The 17,623-nt window shown below is 36.9% G+C and overlaps 1 protein-coding gene across 1 annotated transcript in view; it reads right to left on the reverse strand.

Annotated features, from left to right (window-relative positions):
• ras (Inosine-5'-monophosphate dehydrogenase ras) overlaps window positions 1-17,623 on the reverse strand; it is a 67,292-nt gene that overhangs the window by 3,822 nt on the left and 45,847 nt on the right. The window contains exons 8-9 of the mRNA XM_081760863.1: window positions 12,379-12,618; window positions 10,583-10,739 (exon numbers count right to left, since the gene is read on the reverse strand). Coding sequence (XP_081616989.1) covers window positions 10,583-10,739; window positions 12,379-12,618 — 397 coding nt within the window. The remainder of the gene's footprint in view (window positions 1-10,582; window positions 10,740-12,378; window positions 12,619-17,623) is intronic.

A 17,623-nucleotide genomic window follows, 5' to 3' on the forward strand; every position in this document is an offset into this window, starting at 1 on the left:
CGGCAAAGACATGTGGAAAATTTCATGTCAAAAGGGCAGTAAATAGGAACAATAAAACTAAAATAAAACTTTCTTGTCCATTTAGCAACATTTTGTTTTAATCATTCTAATTTCGTATTTATAATTCTTTTCCTATGAAATTTACCACAAATATACATTTCCCGATTATACACATAGTATCAATATTAAAATTGCCCTGCAAAATCATTATCAAATTATATCCTTACAAGAAGATAGTTATAGATATTCGACAATCATTTTGGACATGGGTGTATGTCAATTTTGCACTTAGTAATAAGAAAATTAAATACTTTATGAGGATAAGTGTTGAATAATTAGCATTAATTTAAAAAGATACATATCGCCCGGATTTCTTAACCAATGTTCATATCGAAACCAGACCCTAGCTAGGGATAGAGCCCCCTTCGGCCACCTTCAGCCCCAGAAACTTTCACGTTTTGTTCCCTCTGCTTTGCTTCACTTCAAGTACACGATTCTTCTATTTGTTACTTAGACTTCTCTGGCCAGAAGGACCAGGCTGCTTATTATCTGGTACCGCCGAAAGAAATTAGATATTTCCAAACAGCGAGAAAATACTATACACCACCAGCATACTACAATCTCTTCGAACAAAATCTCAAGGAAGGTAGAGAAACTTACCAACTGACAACTGTGAAAAACATTGATGGTCATAAACAATGAATTGAAGCGTTCTATAAGGAATGAAATTTTTTTGAGAAAGCATTCCAAGCTAAGATTTTCAGTTCCTTTCTCTTCGTTTCTTTAATTTTCAAAACAATACAAAAAAAGTTTCAACTTTTTTCTTTTTGTATTGTTACTCAATCGTGGATAAAGACGTAAGACATTCTTTCTTTCTTTTCTTTTTTTTATATAAACTTCAAATAATTCATGCTTAAATTTACAAATATATGATTCATTTTATTATGGTTTGCAAAAATCGGAAAACTATAAAGGGAAGAAAGGAAAATCGCCCCTCTACCTGCCTTAAGTTGTAAACTATAACGCCAAAAGTTAGGCTTTTACAGTAATTGAGAATAAATATTTACCTTTTAAGTGCATAAATTTTCCCCTTTCCATACTTTTTTCCCTTTAAAAATATGTCATCCTGAAGAAAATAAATCCGTTAAAAAAAAAAAAAAAAAGAGAATCTTCGTTAGCTCATTTTCCCTACAGATCTTTTATGGGCAATAAATAAACATACCACTTTATCGAAAACTTTCGAATACTAACATAATACAAGTTGGGTCTAGGTTGAATTAAAAAATGAGTTTTTATTTCTGCTGTTCCCATATGACGATCTGGAATGGAAACCTTCAAACAGATAAACAACTTCAATCAGTTTAGAAATCTGGCAGCATTGGCTCCTTCGCGACCTCCAGTGCAGTTTGCGGTTGCTAAGCCATAAGTCTTTCCTCTTCCAGGAAAATAGTCGCTTATTAATGGCCCCGAGATGATCATTGGATGTCCCCCTTCGAGACTAACAACGTTTGTTATGACATTTTAGAAATCCGATTTGTAGTTTTCCAGATATTCCCAAGCCATTTTGATTTTTGTTGATTACAGTGCCATCTATCTCGCAACGAAAAAATGTTCAATGCAGAAGTTACGTATTTTTTCACGGAGAATCAGAATATGGATTTAAAAAATTGGGGATTCATATTTAAGAATTCAAAGCTGACTCTCCTCCCGCCCCCACGGGCTGGGGGCAGGAGATCGAGTGTGGTATCACTGGATGTCCCCCTTCGAGACTAACTTTGGGGAGTTTTAGTTTTTCAGATATTTCCAAAAACCGTTTTAAATGTCTCTCCCGGTATATTATATATATATATATATATATATATATATACAGGGTGTATCAGACCATCTATCCCAGGAATTTTTCTCGGCTCGTAGTGCACGTAAACACATCAAACAAAAAATTGAATGACCAAATCGTATGTGGAAAATCAAATGGTGATACTTCCATATCCAGTGGCGTAGCGGAAATATTTCCACGGGGTGTCAACTTCAACATTTCAAATAGAAAATGGTATCAATTTCAATTTCTTTGGAAGTATTATTGAAAAAGAAAACTTTTATAGGAAACAATTTTCGCTAAAAGTCTACGGTTTGGCATCTACGAGTGTTATTTGTTGTTGAATTGCTACTATCAAGACCACCCGTCCCAGGCATTTTTCTTGGCTCGTAGTGCACGTAAACACATCAAACAAAAAATACGGTGAACGGTTTCCCGATCGTGCTCGGCAGTCGAGAAAACTATTTTGGCTCTTGGTACTTCGTGTGCAGAGGACTGGGCATGTTCAACCTCATCACAACAAACGTCACCAGATCAAACGCAGTGTTCAGAATGATCGGTCTCTCGACATCCTTGCTGCAGTCCATATGGATCCGCAAATATCGACAAGACAATTAGAACGGATGCTGCTATGAGCCACATGACTGTTCGGAGAATTCTGCATAATAACTTGTTGTATCCTTATGTTCACCTGCATCAGGATCTCCGAGAACAAGATTTCCATAACCGTCTGGAGTTTGGTCAGTGGATGAACGCCAGGAACCCCTGTTTTCACCAGAACTTCTGTGGACGGATGAGGCAACCTTCAAGAGTAATGGAGATGTCAACATACACAACGCTCACTACTGGTACAGCGTGAATCCTCACTGGGTACGTGATGTTGACAACCAACATATCTGGATACTTAACGTTTTGTGTGGTGCAGTGGGAGACCAAATAATCAGTCTCTATTACTTCGAAGGTACTTTGACAGGGGTAGAGTACGCTAATTTTTTGTTACATGTTCTTTGTGAGTTCTTGGAAGATGTCCCACTAGCAACTCGTGAAATGATGTGGCTACAACAAGACGGTTGCTCTGCTCATTTTGCAAGAGATGTCAGACAAACTGTTGAACGTTTATTTCCAAACAGGTGGATCGGAAGAGGAGGCCCGGTTTCCTGGCCAACTCGTTCTCCGGACCTGCCTCCGCTTGATTTTTTTCTTTTGGGGACGTGTCAAGGAGCTGGTTTACCAAGAGCATCCTACTACAAGAGAGGACATGATGGAGAGGATCCGTAATGTCTGCCGTGCACTAAGTCCAAATGAAGTGTTAAGAGCAGTCAACAATGTCCCTGTACGCATTCGCATGTGCATCGCAAGTGCTGGACGATCCTTTAAACATTTATTGTGAGTTTATTTTGTCCAAGTATGACATTTTGGGAAGAACGTACAGAACTTGCAGTTCATGTTATTTATTATCTGTACTTTATTGTACTATATGCACTTTATTTGTACTATTTTTGAACAATTATTTGTGCAATTATTGTGAAAAGTGATTTTTATTGAAACGTTTTCATACGTTAGGTAACTCGTTAAGAAGCCTGGGAGAGTGGCAACAATTTCATAACTTTTAAATTTTAATTTTTGTTTTTTGTTTTATTGCTGATATTTTAGATCAAATTTGTTTCATACGTAGTTTAACTTAAAACCCATGAGTGTTTTTCTTTGCTTTTCTATTTTGAATTGGTTCCGACCCCGCAATTTAAACTACATTGACCTGCAATATTGTTTTGATTTGTTGATACGTACAAGAGATGTCATAACGTTTGACACTGAATGGTATAAAGAGTTTTCAACAAAAATGCTATTTGACAGAACATGTGTTATCTGGTGTTCTTTAAAAGTAACTGTCAATTACGAAAGGCATACTGAAAGTCGTGAGCAACATCATTGATTACCCTAATGAACTACTTCCTATATAACTAATGGGAATTAACATTTTCCCACATTGCAACGAAAGCACTGTTGCCACATGGTACAATTGTACCAAATTCAGCCCTTTTTGTCATTCATCGGCCCGTTGGTACCACGCTGGCATTTTCAGCCCCTTTTGTGAAAAAATTGGTACAATTGTACCTAATTCAGCACCATTTAACAAATACTTGTCACATTTTCAAAAGTGTCAGGAAGACTTTTCCTACATCTCATATATATATATATATATTCATATCTGGCCACAATACCGTTTTGATTTATGGTCACTTTGAAATAGAGGCGCGTTTGGTTTCCTTACAATACATACCGAAGATGATAACTGTTTTAATTTGCGGCCTCTGTTATACTTCCTACGTGCGAGAAAAGTTTCATCTACTTCCACGGTTGTTTGGGATCCTCCCAGCGGTGTAGCAATAGGGTAGGCAGGGTAGGCATTGCCTACGGGCGCAGGACGTTTCGGTATATTAGGGAGAGCCCCAGGTTTTTAATAAAAAAAGAAACAAATTATATAAATGGAGCCCCAAATTTTCGTGGTCTTCACTTTCAAACATGGCAAAAATAAAAATTCCTTCCCCCCCTCTCTCGCAGTTTATTACATTTGTGTATCAAATTATTGGCATTACTGTAAACTCGTCGAGGTCATAGCACTGTATGATTAAGAAATTAATCCTCCTGGTAGTTAATTATTGCCGTATTAATACGATATCACTCCTATATTACATGTACTGAGCTTACTATCTATAAATAAAATTCCCCTGCGCAACAGGCTTTCAACAATAACGACAAATTCTCCAAGCACCAAAGGTTGGGCAAACCGGGCAACTGCCCGGGAAGCTAACGTCAGGGGCGCCCAAACGAGCACCCCAAAATAAATTTTCTAACATATTTTCTTACATCACTGTAATAAAATGTAAAATATAGGCTAGGACTAGGTGTGTGTGTTTGGGGGGGGGGGGGGCAAAGACTCATTGGCAGGGTGAAAATTTTGCCATCGTCCGCTCCTGATGCTGACAGATGATTTAGTGTTAAATGGATGAGGACGATACTGACCTATTTAGGCTCTAATCTCAACATTATTGGAGAGTAATAATTAGCTAATCATCTTAAATACCGATTGCAATATTACTTACAGCATTTTTGTAGACGTGATAACCTTTTTTAGCCCTGTTTTAGCGGAAAGAAAAATCTCATTGGCAACACTGCCCAAAGCTAGTCAAATGGGATGTGGCGCATACGCGTAAGTTACAGATGGTCATACATTGATCTATTAAATGGGTGAGGGGGCGCCAAAGGCCATGGTTACGCCACTGGGTTCTGCTATTTGGATGTTTTTAAAAAATAATTTTTAAAAAGAGCACTTTCTTGATTTGGACTTGGAAGAGGGGGGGGGGAGTGTTCTACAACTTTACCTCTTTTAGTTTCGTGTTATAGAACCATGTATTACACTGACATAAAATAATGAATTCGGCCCTTTATGTTTCAATTTGGTACTATTTTTCAGCCCACTTCAGAGCGAGGATTGTGGCAACACTGACGAAAGTGATTCTGCGACACTATCAGCTAGAGTTGTAACTACCTGTATCGTCTGCTACTGGCAGTAGCTAAGTGCATCATTGGCTAATTCTATCAGACTCAGGCGCTCTGAATGATTTGATTCGTTCTTGTTTTTAATAGTTCGTAGTACCTAACTTCCTTAAGTGGTGGTGCCACGGTCTCCACAGTTTCAGCGGAAGAGCAGCTGAAACCTCTTATACTATATAATTACTCTATGAGCAACATGTTTTCACAACCGTAATCTTTAGTTGTAAATAAAACCAAGTATATCATCTCAATCTACAGACATTTCTTTTCTTTCCAGACGTTGACGCTGTTTTTTGCTAGCACGTAACCACAGGCAGGATTTCCAAAATGGCCTGCAGCGATCTTTCGTTTCGACACCGTGCTGTGTTTGAATTCCTTGTTAAAAACCAATCTGCTTCTGAAATTCACCGCAGACTGCAGCGTGCCTATAGAGATGTGTGCATGGGTGCCAGCAGTATTAGGAGATGGGTGAAACATTTCAAGGATGGAAACACGATTATCGAATATGAGCCACGAAGCGCGCACTCTCGAAACGCAACAAGGTAAAGGTTGATGAGCTGATTAGGGGAGATAAGGGTAAAACTTATCACTGTGAATGATATCGCTGCAAAACTTGGTGTTGAACTTAGTGCGGTGCAAGAAATGATTCACAGGTTAGGTTATCAGAAGGTTTTTGCCCGTTGGGTCCCACGGTTATTAACCGAGGACCACAGACGTCAGAGACTAACCATTGCCTAAACCCTTCTTCAGAGATTTTGATATGAAGGTGATGACCTTTTGACAAGTATTGTGACTGGAGATAAAAGCTGGTTCCATTATTATGAACCTGAAACAAAACGACAGAGTATGGAATGACACCACTTGATTTCACCACCGAAGAAAGCCAAGAGAGTGCAATCAATGGGAAAAGTTATAGCGAGCGTCTTCTGACATGCACAGGGTTGCAATCTGGTTCACTTTCTTGAGCCTGGACAAACCATAAATTCTGGTCGCTACATCCAGACACTTTTGAAGCTCCGTCGTGCCTTGCGTGATAAGCGCCCTGGAAAGATGATCATCCTTAAATAGGATAATGAGCATTCGCATATTTTACATGCCACTATGGAGCAGATCAGAAGATTTGGGTGGAAAACACTTCCACATCCTCCCTACAGCCCCGGCATGGCACCCTCCGACTACTATCTTTTCGGTTTTGTGAAGGAACAGATGCGAGGCTATCGATAAAGACATTGGAGGATATTCGTCAAGTAGTGCATCAGTGTCTATGGACACCTGGAACGGAATTCTATCGCAAGGGTACCTTCAAACTTGGAGAACGATGGGAAAAATGTGCGCAAAAGAACGAAGACTATGCAGAAAAGGAAAGGAAAGGTCTATACATTGAGACGATATATTTGGTTTCACTTACAAATAAAGATCGCGGTTCTGAAAAAATATTGCTCACGACTTTCAGTGCGCCCCTCGTAAAGCTTTTGATCTGTAGTTGCAATTAAACAATAATAAGACAGATGCAAAATCGTAGAATTTAACGAAAAGTGTTCCCTGTAAAAGTTCTTTCTTTATGAATAATACTTCCAAACAAATTGAAATTGATATCACTTTCTATTTGAAATTTTGAAGTTGACACCCCGTGGAAATATTTCCACTACGCCACTGGATATGGAAGTATCACCATTTGATTCTCCACATATGATTTGGTCATTCAATTTTTTGTTTGAAGTATCTATGTGCACTACGAGCCGAGAAAAATGCCTAGGACGGGTGGTCTGATACACCCTGTATGTATATTATATATATATATATATATATATATATATATATATATATATATATATATATATATATATATATATATAGGGTGGCCCAAAAGTAGGTATACGGTCCCGTACTGTTAGACTCTGTATTTCATATCATTTCTTATTGTTATCAATTAGGTAGTCCTAGTTTCTTTATTAGTTTTTCTTAATGTCTTTTTATTTATACCGTAACCCTGGAACAGCCGAAGTAAATAAACTTGTAAGCTAGAAAGTTATACTTGATCAATGCAGGGGTGTATACCTACTTTTGGGCCACCCTGTATAATATATACCTGTATATTATATATATGAAGATTAAGTAGGTGGCATTACTGTCTTCTATCTTGACTATAGTTCTACTGAACTATAATTCAATTTTATTCACCAATTATGATGTAATTCGTCGCAGCCAGTATTTACGCTTCATTTAGCCAATACGGATATCAAAATGATATCGAAATTATATATTTTACAATACATTGACTTTCGTTCACACAACTGAGATTACTGGCAGCGAAGCGGTAAGAACTATTGGTTCTTATCTTCCGTAAGATTAAGAACTTATTACCGAGTCTGCATCAAGTTGTGTGAAGGTGAAATGTTTTTACTTTGTTCCTGGCTATTCGAAGAGACTCTTGAAATCCAGCAATATAATGTAAAAACATCAATGAGCATTAAGACAGATAGTAAAAACAGATAATTTGCAACAGTCAAAAGAGATAATTTGCAACAAGAAACTACTCATTTATGTACTTTCTAGTATTATAATTAAAAAATTATAACATATCACCACCATAACACTAACGTAACACCAGGGGTGTAGCCAGCAGGTTTGTGTAGGGGGGCCGTCGTTTTTGAGGGGGGCAGCTACATAGTACAACGCAAAAAAAATAAAGTGTTGCTGGTAGTGTTTTTGAGGCCTGAAAGAAAGGAAAATTTTGGTTTCCTTCTGGAAAACTAAAAACACTATTTTAGATTATTATTATTATTATCCATAAATTATATTCAAGATAGTTTTTATTATGCTTAATCAAGAACTACTGCCCGGGACCAAACGCTATACTTTTGTTCATAACTATAAAGGTAACCAAGAAGGTTCTGTCTTTTTCGTAAAGGTCTGTGTTCAATTGGACCTCACACCGTGAGTTGAATGCGAGTGGAGATAAGGCGAACGTCAGTTGTTGGTATGGGGATATCCAACATACTACCTGATTGTGGCAATTCAGATACACCGTGAACTTGCGTAAAGTCAGAGGGAACATGGGACATCCACAGAGCGTCATAAGAGCATGTATGCTGAACGAGTTCAAATGGAGGTCAAACACCGCTGTAGCGGGACAGAAGATATGCCAGGTCTTTGGTGAGGGTGTCGTGACGACGCGCACAGTGCAGCGATGGTTTAACAAGTTTAAGGACGATGACGAAACACCCGAAAACACCACGTGCCAGAAGACCAACACATGTACAAAGAGGAACTGGGACTACAATTCAGTGTGTGGAGAAACCATTCGGCAGCACATCCATCGACTTGGGAAGCACTACAAGTTGGGTCGATGGGTCTCACATGTTTTGACTCCGGGCCAGAAGGCAACGCGGCAGTCGCCTGTGTTTATTTACTGTTTCGGAGCCATTTCTGGACAGGGCGCTAACATGTGATAAAAAGTGGGTCCTATACGATGCTCCACGGCGCCTCATCATTGGTTAGCATCCCATAAACCGATTTCAAAACAGCCGAAACCAGCACTGTACCAGAAGAAGGTCCTTCTCTGTGTTTGCTGCATCGTGCATCGGGAACTGTTACCAGCTGGTCAGAGTATCAATGCAACTGTGTAGTGTCAGCAGTTGAGCTGTGCTCAACAAAAACTCAAAACTCTGGAGCCATCACTTCTGAATTGCAAATGGGTCCTCGTTTGCGGGACAACGCTAAGTCCCACGTGACTAGGATGACTCAGGACACCATTTTCCGCCTTGGATGGGAAACAATATTGCAACCACTATATTCCCCAGGTATTGCACCGTCCGATTATCACCTGTTTCATTCTTTGAACAACCACCTTAGAGGACGTCAGTTCAAATCTCTAGTAAAAGTCCAAGATGCACCTGATACTTTCTTCGTTCTACGGCCCACCAAGTTCTACCGCGATGGATTCCATGGCCTTCCAGAACGTTTTCAGGTCGTCGATGCTGATGGGGACTATTTTTGATCTTCCAGGTTAGGTGACATATCGATGTTCGAAAGTGGTGGGTGAAAAACAACAAAACTTTTCTTGGTTACCTTTATATTTAAATTTAAGACCTTGTATACAGAACTTATCTACACAAGATTGATTTTCTTTGAAATTTCACTTAATTTCTTTACGGTTTCCTGACAAAAATATTTATTATTCGTGACAAAAAAAAAAAAAAAAAAAAAAAAAAAATTATTTTATTAAACTGAGTAGAAATAAAAGAGCGAATGAAATCCAAATTGAATAAAAACATTCTTACTCGTCAAATTTTCCATCCTCTTTTTTTTTTAAACACTTGTTAAAGCATATAAAATATACTGTACTTACAAATCAGTTTAGTACCTTTTTTTTATGGCTGTATTTGTAGTACCTTGTTAAAACGTTTGTCTTCAAACTGTCAAATATAAATCGCAGTAAATTGTGTAATCTGCTGTCACAAAAAAAGTATCCTATTTTTCGATCGGTATAAGGAAGAGATACTACACCTTTTTTCGATCGGTATGGAAAAACTATTTCTCCATACTACTTTACCGTAAATTATTAATTGTCAATAAACTTTGTTACCTTTAAATGAATGAAGCGAGATAATTTTACTATGATGTTTTAAAAGCTGATCATTTGGGGAGGTCAGGAAATTATTTGGGGGGCCTGGCCCCGATGCCCCCCCCCTCTTGGCTACACCCCTGCGTACCAAACACATTTTTTAATCTTCTTTCCTTTCTGCAGTCCCTTTAGTTTTTTTTATACTTATTGAACTTTTTTATTTCTTTTACTTACTTTCTGACTGGTTGTTATTTTACAATATCTCACCAGTGATTCTTATCCGACAGAAATAAGTAATTTTCGTATTTGATGACGATTTAAATCGGCACTGAAAGTACTGCTTGGATTCTGGCCACAAAACTTTATGCTGTTGACAGAAATAACGTTACTTACATGAGAAGTAAAGTATGTTCAAGGTCTTGAGTGATAACGTAATACAGTGGCCTTGCTTTAATCTTGTCCCTTAAGATTAAGTTTTTCTTCTTTACATACTACTTTGTAAGCAATCAGAGCTAACAAGGATTTTCTAGTTTCTTCAGTATCCTTAAGCAGTAAATTCTCCACAGGTTAAGGATTAAAACGATGTATTTATTATTATACCAAAGTTTATGAAAGCCGCTACATTACTATGTAACTATACGAACCTATGAAAATATCGATCCATTGCTCCACCTTTGGCATCTTTTCTGTCCATTGCTTCGAGACTACCCATACCACGATACTTTTTGAGACGAACCCCATCAGAGAAGAAGTATTCTCCTGGTGCTTCTGATGTGCCAGCCAACAAAGAGCCCATCATAACTGCAAGAAAATGTCAAGTATTTTTTACACCTCGAGAACTATCCACATAAAGATCGGATATAGTAATTTACTTCTGATGAAAAAGTTCTCGGAAATTAAATTTAACCTTCACTTGATACAACTTGTCGTAACAATTGCTTTCCTCTGTTTTTTCCTTGCTGCACGTAGTTATAACAATCAGGCAAGAAGAACTGTTTCTATAGCAACAGCACGTACAGCCAATTATAGGGCTCATTTATCTCACTCTACAATAGTAAACATTCCATCCTTTCCGCACGTTGCCAATTTGAATATAAAAAAAAACGCACAATGTTTTAGTCGAATGTCAACTTGAGTAGTGGACTTACCGGTTATTGAGAGAATTCTTTATAGTTCTCTTCTGTGTCATTTAATTTTATAAAACTGAAATTTACTTGCAGTGAATAATTTCGTGTTTCAATACCCGACGCAAAAGCTGGCAACACACCGTTGAACACCACATGGCGCAGCGAGGTGTCAGAAAGGACAAGTAGTATCAATTGCAGTGTAGTCTTTGGATTAAATTTATTTTTAATGCGAACTACTTTCAAATAAAACCAAATATTACCAAATAAAAAGAATAAAACCAAATATTATATACCAAAAAATGAGCATATTAAAGAAAAAGCACGAATTGCATTTAACCCAGAAAGAAAATAAATTTTGTATTCTGAATTTGTAACAAGTGAACTTCAATATCTGTTTCTTGAATATTAACACAAAACATTCTTATTAAACTCTCTCACTTAAGGGGCATGGTGGCTCAATGTTAGGGCGCTTATACCCGGTGCGAGAATCCTGGTCCGATTCAGTAGTTTTCTCAAGGTTATTTCATTTCCTTCCACATGTTCATTCCACCAATTCTTTCACATTCATTCACTTTCATTACCCATCCATTTTATTTTTGTTTAAGGAATGCACCCGTGGGACGTTAAATAATTATTTTACAGCATTTACTAGACTATAAGTAGGGTCACCTTACATTCGCAGATTAAGTTTGAGTAGTTGAGATCAATATTTTTGCGTTGCATAATAGCTTATACCGAATATTAAAATATACCTCCATTGTTGTTTAGATTTTAAATTTAAGTTGCATTTCCATCATCGTTACCGTACGTCGTACTTGAATTTTGCGACGATAATATTTTTAAAAGAAATCACAGCATTCACAGCTTGCTTTCATTGTCAAAGCTACGTATATGGACCGATAATGCACGCAAATCATAGCCGTGTCTTTGTTGAGATAAATTGATATGTTAACTTTCTTGATGTACCTTAAGATATTTTATATCAATAAAAAAAATTGTAATTTTAATTATCAAGAATTCGTTAAAATTAAGGAAATTCTCAAGAAACTTCTCCAAAATAGGAAGGTTGGGCCTTAGTAAATACGGTAATTTCATTTCTATCAAAGTTAAATATTCACTTCACATTGTAATGTAAACCTATTGAAGATCAATTTTATGAATTCATTCTCGCTCCTTCAAATTCTTACGAATCATTTAAAAAATAAGACGTTGGGTAATTTTTCAAAGATATTTATAGGAACTCGAAGGAGCAAAAAAGTGAGTAATTTTGAGTTTGATTTACTTCACACTTTAAATGCAATTAGTTGTCTTACCAGTCGAAGCTCCTAGTGCAAGAGCTTTAATAATATGTCCGACTGACTGAATTCCGCCATCAGCTATCACTGGTACACCAAATCGTCTAGCGTACTCTGCTACTTTGTAGACAGCAGTGCCCTGGGGCCGTCCTACAGCCATGACTTCTTGTGTGATGCAGATGGATCCACTCCCCATTCCTACTCTTAGTCCATCGACACCAGCATCGATCAAGTTCTTCGCTTGGGCTGCCGTTACTACTGCAATAATTACATATTGTTAGCGTTGGTAGTATAAATAACATTTCTGTATTCTAGAAAAGACAAGCAGTACCATATAGAACAGTTATTTCCAATTGTCTGGCGTAGGAATGTGTTTTTACAATCTGAGAAAAGCAGACACAAAGAAAAGAGCAGAGGAGGGAAGGGGATAGCCTAGGAAAACAAGTGTTGGCAGTTGGTTGATTTGGAATTTAGCGTCGTGTTCAGTATCGAAGCTATATGAGACCTGGACATATAGCTTGACATGCGATCCGAACCACATGAGCTCCAACCGGGAATCAAATTCGAGCCTCCTACGCCAAAGGCGCATACGTTAACCATACAGCTACGAGGAAATTCAAGTGTTGGCAGTGTACAAGCAGTCGCGAGTACTATGACAGCTAAACCATCGACTACGTCATCGATGTCCTTTGCCTGTCATCACAATTTGCCTATCAACTCTTCTCACTGAGAGAGGCGACCAGGAAACTAACACTACAAAACATTAAAATGGAAATTACTCAAGTATAATAAATTCATATCTTTATCAGTGACCTTTTATTTCAGCCAAGATATTATTGATAAAGCATATCTCTTATGAAGATATATTATTGTAATGGCTTGACATTTTGTTTGGTACAAATCAAATAGTTACTATAGTCTATCTGCAAAATGTTCTTCTTGGTAGCTATCTCTGTTGAAGAAATATAAAGTGTGAACGAAGACCTCACATATGGATTTTTGGGAGGTACTCCCGTTTTCTTCCACAATCATAATCATTCACTTCAACACTAGCCCAGCCTAAGCCCATAGGGCATAATCTTAGCATGTTGACCTAAATATTCCATATTGTCTGTATGCTAACTCATTAATTACTATAGTTATGCAATCACGCACAATACGCAATATATTCTATTCTACTATTCTGCTCGAGATATCGGCGCCCTGTCAACGAATACTTGTTTGCTGCTAGGACGTCATTCATTGTCGTCAATCGGACTCGCTCTATAAATAGCCCCTTTTAGAGATATTCTTTTCTTTCTGTAACCTGTGCCTCCTGCCTTTAAAATGAAACGAGTCCGAGGAAATGTTTAATAATTTTTACTTTCGACCGACGAAAGTATGCTGATAGTGAAAAATGTCGATTTCGAAATTCCAATGGACTTACACGTTCCATAGATACCGAAAAACTGATTTTTCGACATCTGTCCGTGTGTTTGTTCTGATGTACATTCACTAACAGGCCATACAATTCAGCGTATAGAGAGCAAATTTTAAAATTAAGGTTTTAATGCGATTCCCGAGAGGCGTTTCTCGAATTTTCTTTCTATCCCTAAAAATAAAGATACTTAATTTAAACATAAAAAAAAAAAAATCTCAAAATGGCTCTAACTATTGTTTAAATTTTATAAATCAATTTTCAAAAAACAACCCATCATGTGGGATAAGTCACTTCTCTGAGGAAAAATTTAGTAGTAGTAGTTTATTCTTGGGAATGAGACTTTCGGACGATTTTCTTAAAAAAAAAAAAAAAAAAAAAAAAAAAAACCTCCCGCGATTTTGTTCATATTTCATAAATATTTAATTAATAACCTTACAATATAGAGAAACTTTTTTGTGGTGAAAAATACCAGCAACAGTTTATTCTTGGGGCGAGTTTTCTCGGACGATTTTCTCAAATACGGTTCATGCAATTTTTTCCAGTTTTTTTTTTTTTTTTTTTTTTTTTTTTTTTTTTTTTTTTTTTCGGGCGATATACTCAAAAACGATTCAGGCATTCCTTCATATTCCATACATATTTTACTAATAACTGTAATATTGTGTAAATTATTCCTTGTGTGAAAAAAAAGCGTAGTTCACTCTTCGAAATGAGTTACTTTTCAGATTACTTTCTTAAAAATTACTCAGGTGATTTTGATCATATTTCAAACTGCTTCATTAATAACCCTAACATATGACATGTTATTTCTTATGGAAAAATCTACAAGGGATAGTTTACTTTTGGGGATGAGTTTTTTCCGTAAAGTTTTCCAAAAACACCTTATAATTTTGTTCGTATTCACAAGAAAATGTTTCATTAATAACCGCAGTACAACATAATTTACTATAAGGAACACGAGCGAAAAGGTTTGGTGCAGTGGCCTTTAATCTTTTATTTGTCTTGTTTCTGTGAGTAGAATCACATCCCAAGAGTTGAAACAATATTTCTAATACTCTGTATATAAGTATTTTCTTATATTTATATGTAGCAAGTAGACCACCAGGTGGTTACGACTGTTCAAGTAATGTTTCGAATCGAAAGTTCAATTTTTGGAACCCCGGACTAAGTTTTCTTAGGCAATTACTTCACTCATCCATTCTGAAGTCATTGTAATCTAGTTAGTTTCCGTTGTAGAGTAAAGTCTTTACATTCCTCAACAAACCACACATACTTTCCCCCGCTGCTTTTTTCACAGTATCATGAATGTTTGCCATGTTACATCGACATCAGTATTTTTACTACAGTTATCTTTCTTGCAAATTGAAGTATGTGAAACTTCAAATCAATTACTAACCTTAACTTTATATACTCTCCTCACATTCAGATCCTTTAAGTTTCCAACATCGCCCCCCCCCCCCCTCAAGTTTGACTTCCGCTCTCTTTTGTTCTGACCGGAAGTGTGACATACCTTCGTAATAACAAGAATGTGACCCGAGTTGTAAGCCACCCGTTTATACGATCAGACATCTATAGTGATTGTGTACATGTACTCTAACTTTTTTTTTTCTTTCTTTCTTTGTAGCACCGTCCGAGTCTATGTAAGTTAGTAATATCCTTGTGTTCTAAATATGTCGATTCAACTATCATGCTTTTCGATAACGTGAAGTTTACCACTTTTACTCAATTATGGTTACTTCTCTCGTGTAAGTTTTCCAAAAATTGCCAGTCGCACCTTCTCGTTAATTTCATCAACTACTACTTTCATGCTTTATTCCGACAAATGCTGAAATTTTGTTCCAATTCTCTCTACAGACTTTTGCTTCTCTTGGCAGGCACGTACAAAGTTTTGGTTACCACATACCACAGTCACTTCAAAAATTATGTGAAATAGTACGAAAGGAAGACTGGGATTGTGCTGTACGGCGAAGGTCTTTTAGCAGCGGATAATGTGTAAAATTCAATAACTAGTCTGCCACGAAAACTAATAATATGTAGAAAACATTCAAACATAATGACAAAAGCACAAGGGTAAAATTAGTAACAACATTCCCTCGGGATATTAATTTAGAGCCGAGGTTACACGACAAGAGTAAAGAAAGGCCCGAGTTAGTATGAAATATATAAAAGTCAACTACATGTCACGATTGTCACTTGAAACAAAAAACGTATTTAATGAAAATAAACAGGACACAAACACATAGGAGACATGATGCGCAACAATTGTGTATAGTTTACAAAACTGAGCTTCTAAACTACCAACACAATAATGATCCTAATGAAAATCTTGTCACTAACTTATGAACGTGCGTATCCCAGTACCTACCGTGAAATTAACTTTCCTGAATTGCTGGTATATGTACTAACATAACTTATTTTCCGCCTTAATTATTGAGTCCCTTCAGCTTTATATAGGATTATAACATTATTCAAGCTTTAGTTATAAGGGATTCGAATAAGACAGTCGGTAAGGGAGGGGGGGGGCTTTTACCTCCGGATATTTCACTACAAGATCCACAGAAAAAGCTCTAATCTGTAACTAGATTGATTTCTTATTTTTTTGGATAGAGGGAGGTGTAGGATTGTCGGTCCTATGCCCTACCTTGGTCTAGAGCAGTGGTATTCAACTGCTTACTTTCCGCGTACCCCTAAGATAAGGTGACTAGATTTAGAGAAAAAAAACCCGGGACACTTAGCAAATTAGCATAATTTGGCAACCCACATAGATATAGCTATTGTTAGTGAAAATTTGAAAATAACCAGATTTTTATTTATTTAACCTTATTCAAATTTTAGTTTTTACAATACCTTTTACCATTTAATAGGAACTAGGATTGGGGGGATCGATTGTCATACTTTCCGATAACTATATTTCTTGTAGAAAAGTTTAATAAAACTGTGAAAGTACATACAACAGATATGTTTATACACTTCATGTTTGCTTATACTACCTCAATACGTAACTACTTGCCAAAAACGAGACACTTATTTTTTAACGGACGTTTTGCGCCCCATTTACATTCTTCTCGGGACACTAGACAACTTTCTGAAAATGGGGACAATGCCGTTAAGAACAAGACGTCTGCTCACCCTATCCTAAGGAAATTTTTCATTCGTGTATACCCCTAGATTAAGCTATCCTTAATTCAAATTATAGGTAACAATATCAAAAATAATTATATAATTTACTAACATCAATTACCCGCTTCGCTGGGTTAAATTAAGAAAAAATAGTGATATGTTTCGTTAGTCACTTTTTACTATTACTAAAGCGCTCCTTGATATTGGCCATTTTCGATGATTTTTATATATCCCCTCTCCTCCCCATGCTCCGGGCCACGGCATCAGAAGTGTCACTGTTCATCTCAGCGACCTCAAAAACTATAGACTCGACACTAGTATCAGTCATTTTCGATCATTTGTAAATGTCTTTCCTCTTCTTTAAGTTACATCGTTAAAGTGATATGACAAAAATCATCTCATGTTCGAACTTAATCTAGGTTGAAATTTGATAGAGATCGGTCGGGTGGTTCAAGAGTTAAATTTTATTTATTTTTATAGATTTCTCCCCTCCCTAAGTTCTACAGTTAAAGTGATATGACAAAAACCACCTCATATCTGAACCTCATCTATGTTGAAAATTTGGTTAAGATCGGTCGGGTAGTTTAAACGTGATGAAGTCACAGAGACAGTCACTTTTATTTTTATTTTTTTGGCATATATCTCCCCCCTCCCCTTCGTTGCACTGTAAAAGTGAAGTGAAGGAAACATACCAGGCCCGAACCTTACCTATGTTGAAAGTTTGAT

This window comes from Thermobia domestica, chromosome 6 (assembly GCF_964235325.1).
Source record: "Thermobia domestica chromosome 6, izTheDome1.hap1.1, whole genome shotgun sequence".
NCBI lineage: Eukaryota > Metazoa > Arthropoda > Insecta > Zygentoma > Lepismatidae > Thermobia > Thermobia domestica.